The 4,104-nt window shown below is 45.7% G+C and overlaps 1 protein-coding gene across 1 annotated transcript; it reads left to right on the top strand.

The window, feature by feature from the left end:
• Nucleotides 1-235: 235 nt before the first annotated feature.
• Nucleotides 236-2,816, top strand: LOC147986043 (protein FAR1-RELATED SEQUENCE 5-like). The gene is made up of 5 exons (XM_087541847.1): nt 236-247; nt 340-405; nt 491-586; nt 1,229-2,134; nt 2,775-2,816. Exons 1-5 carry the CDS (start codon nt 236-238, stop codon nt 2,814-2,816), a joined length of 1,122 nt encoding a protein of 373 aa, XP_087397973.1.
• The last annotated feature ends 1,288 nt before the right edge of the window (nt 2,817-4,104 follow it).

A 4,104-nucleotide genomic window follows, 5' to 3' on the forward strand; every position in this document is an offset into this window, starting at 1 on the left:
TAAACACTTGACCATAGTGATCATGCGGAGACCCTGTAGAGCAGCAGTAGGGGTATTATCTCCCCGGAGAGCCCCGAAGCTGGGTAAGATTCGCCGGCGTGCATGTCTTCGCCTCATCCCGTTTCCAGGCACCGGCGACGTTCTACTGGCCCCCACCATGATAAGCCATCCGTTGGCATATGTCGCACCAAACCCCCGACAATATTGCCTCCGGAGGATTTTGATAATAATGAACATGGCGCAAATAGTGAAAACGTAAGTTGCGTATATTTTGATTTCATCTTTGAATCTGCAATGCATGGCATGGCTGACTATTTATCGATGTATACAAATTTGCAGGAAGATGTGGATGTTGACAATGTGCAAAATAGTATTCAGGAATCATTCGCAGATAACTTGAGCCAGGTTCGTTGATAGATGTTGTACATCGATGAATAGTATGAATTAAATGATAGTAATTGACATATATTTTTTCATATGAATTTTGTAGGAGGAGTCAGCTGGTGTTAGCGGTGATCACGATGAGGGGGAGATCGACATTGAGGAGGCTAGAAGGCAGCAACAGATACTTGAGACACATTGGAAGGTGATGGCTATGACCTTTCGATCGCAAGGGGATGCATACATATTCTACAACAATCATGCCAAAGAGAACGGATTTAGCATCAGGAAACAGAAGGTGCAACGAGGTGCTTCAGGAATGATACGTTACCGGCGGTTTCTTTGCTCCAGGGCTGGGAGAAGGCAGAGCAAGTTTCTAACCATGGAGGGCCGCAAGCACAGGCTTAGACCGGAGACTCGTTGCGACTGCGGTGCACATATGGTGGTGAAGCTGGACAGAGAACGTGGCGTTTGGTTCGTCGCGTCATTCATGGATGATCACAACCACACGATGGCTAGGTGGTCACACAAACGGATTGGAGAAGGCACGAGGGCAGAGATATTGGCGATGGAAGCGGCCGGGATAAGAAAGCATATAATAATGGACAACTTCATCAACAGATACGGTTCATACGATAAGTGCGGGCTTATCAGGAGGGACATTTACAATCTTTGTTGCAAAGAAAAAAATGAAGATCATTGCAAAGTGTGACACTGAGACGGCAGTTGGCATTATGAGGAGCAGGAAGGAGAAGGACCCTGAGTTTTTTTTGAGTATGTGCGTGACAAGGAAGGGCGACTGAAGAGTATGTTTTGGTGTGATGCACAGTCGTGAAGGGACTATCAGGACTACGGAGATGTGGTCGTGTTTGATAGCATGTATAAGATGAATATGTATGGTATGTCGTTCGTCCTCTTTGTCGGAGTTAACAACCACCGTTGCACCACAGTGTTTGGTTGTGCCATCATTGCTGACGAGACGGAAGGGAGATACGTGTGGCTGCTGCAGACATTTATGAAGGCAAACTGTCAGGTGAAGCCAAAGTCAATAATCACAGACGGTGACGCTGCAATGATTCAGGCTATTAGGACTGTCCTTTCAGATGTGTTCCATCGTCTTTGCTCCTGGCATATCGAGAAAAATATGCAGAGGCACCTACATTACAAGTCACTGGATGAGTTCAGATCGCTCCTATACTATGCCACCTCTCAAGTGAACTTTGAGCAGAGATGGACCGCTTTCTATGATAAGTGGAAGACGGATAGAACTCAAGAGTGGCTTGACAGGATGTACAGGAAGAGAAGACATTGGGTAGCACCATATCTTTCCGATGGTTTCTTTCTTGGTATGCGAAGCAACCAGAGGAGCGAAAGCCTCAACTCCTGCCTTCACCTTCACCTGGACTACGGTATGCCAATAGTTGATTTGGTAGTGCATTATGAGAACTGTATAGTTCGCCTGCGTGAGAACGAGGCGTACGATGACTGTGAGGCACACCAGAAAGACCCACCGTCGGTTACTGAATATAAGGCTCTTGAGGAGCATGCAGCCAAAGTATTCACACATGCTAATTTTTACATCCTGCAAAAAGATTTGCAAAATATGGGTCAGCTGGAGATATTTGAGACGCTCGTGGGACTTGAGCGTCTGACATTTACGGTGACATGGAAGGATAACCACAAGTTCATGTACAATGTTGTTTATGAACTAGGTAACTCAGAAGAAACTATAATATGCAGTTGTCTTAGGATGGTTCGCAAAGGGCTACCATGCAAACACATTCTTTTTGTTCTCCATCATCTGAGCAAAACTGAAATAGCAAAGTGTTGTGTCCTTCATTGGTTGTCAAAAAATGCGAGAGATGGGTTGCCTGTGCAGTGGAAGAGTGATATGTTTGGATGGGGTTGGTCAGGGCCATTAGAGAGAGACCAGTATAGTCAAATAAGCATAAAAACCGCAGAGGCTGCTCATGTTGCAGCAAATGATCCCTTCTTGTTTGACGAGTTGATGAAGTGTCTGGACAACATAATAGCGCAGAAAAAGATACCAGAGGAGAAACTTATAGGAAGTAGAAGGTATGCTAAGCTTATGAAGGAGGCAAGTCAGGCGCAACAAGTTGAACCTGGTATTGGTGATCCTCACAAAGTTTCAACGAAGGGTGCACCTAAGAAGGGGCGGTCAAAAGGGGGGCCCGACGTTACAAAGAATGGTAGGCCAAAAGACTTACAGAGAAAAAAGTGGTCCTTTGTGCAGTCCGTGCAGTCTCCCAGGTCATAACAAGGCTACATGTAAATTGAACGAGAAGTAAGATGGAACCTCCTCATTTTTGTTATGTTGCTTCTTTCATTTCACTAACTATCTTTTCTCATCAATTTCTTTATGTTTTGTTCAGGAATTGGAAGTAGACAAGAAGCTTGGTTTGTTGGAAGAATGAAAGTGGTCACACTAGTCATCTCTGAATAATCTATGTTATTTTTTATTCGTACGTGCGTCTCAGAAAACTTAATAAGTGATTTCTTCATGTTTGATGAAAATACTTATGTGAACATATGTGATATGACGCAAAACTTTTTACACGTGCTCCGTGGACAATGGGAAGCACGAACGACAATTTTTGGTCCTTTTGAAGTCCGATGCATTTTTACGGTTTTCCAGGCAAAAATACTGTAACACCCCAGGAATAAGCTACAGTAATCACACACAAATGGTGCCATGTCATCACAATTAATTTGCTAATACGCACCTTGGTCCAAACCGAGTTCAAATTCAAGTTTTAAAGTAAAGTCAAATAAATCATTTATTCAAACTGCAAAACAAAAGTGTTCATAATATTTCAAATAATCCACTGATATTTTTCATGAAGAAACCCCACTTGAGAGAGTTTCTAAAATGCCCCTAACTAATTTTAGAATGTACCAACATCATTTAAAGTGGTCCAACTAAATGCAAACGCAATTATAAACTTTTCCAGTTGGCCTCAAACTTTTTGAGCAACCTCATAATATTCCAAATAATTTATGTACCAAGTTTAATATTTAGCAAAAAAATGTTTGGACACTCTTTCAATTAGAAAACAGTGGCAATTTTTTTTCAAAGCAAGAAAATGCTAAAGACCTAGTGTACTAATGGGCCATAAGTGGCTGCAGTAACACGGCCCAGCCCATAGAGGCCTCCTTCTACCTCCCGCTACAGGAGGCAGAGAGGTCGTGGCGCACATCCAGGGCGCCATGCCCATGGATGGCCACCACGTCGCCCCCCCCCTTGATGCTATATCTATGTTCCCCGGAAACCCTAGACAACCCTCTTCCATTCCCTCCTCGTTCCCCCTTCACCCCCTTCCTCTACTACGCGAATTCCACCTCCAAAGTGCGTGCGGTGACCACTACCTCGCCTTCGTTGTCACGGCCACCGACCTCTCCGGTGTGCGGGAACACGTCCAGGAGGTCTGCCGCAGTCGTCTTCGTCCGTTCAGGGGACCAACTCAAGCCGGGATGCCCCTCCTCAACGCTTGCATCGTCTTCCTCCGTCTCGGCCATCGCATCTCGCGTCACCATTGCCGCTGCTCCGAGCCGTCCCCTGTCTCCACAACCTCGCCGTCGCGCTCTCGGTGAGCAACTCCTCCAGATCCCTCTTCCTCCGCCTCGATCCGTTCTCTGTTTGCCGGCCCCGAGCACACCCGAGCTCCCCTGTACGCGTACGCGTACGTGTGTGCCGCCCTGCTG

Source organism: Triticum urartu, chromosome 2A (genome assembly GCF_056163025.1).
Source record: "Triticum urartu cultivar PI428250 chromosome 2A, HENAU_Tu73, whole genome shotgun sequence".
NCBI lineage: Eukaryota > Viridiplantae > Streptophyta > Magnoliopsida > Poales > Poaceae > Triticum > Triticum urartu.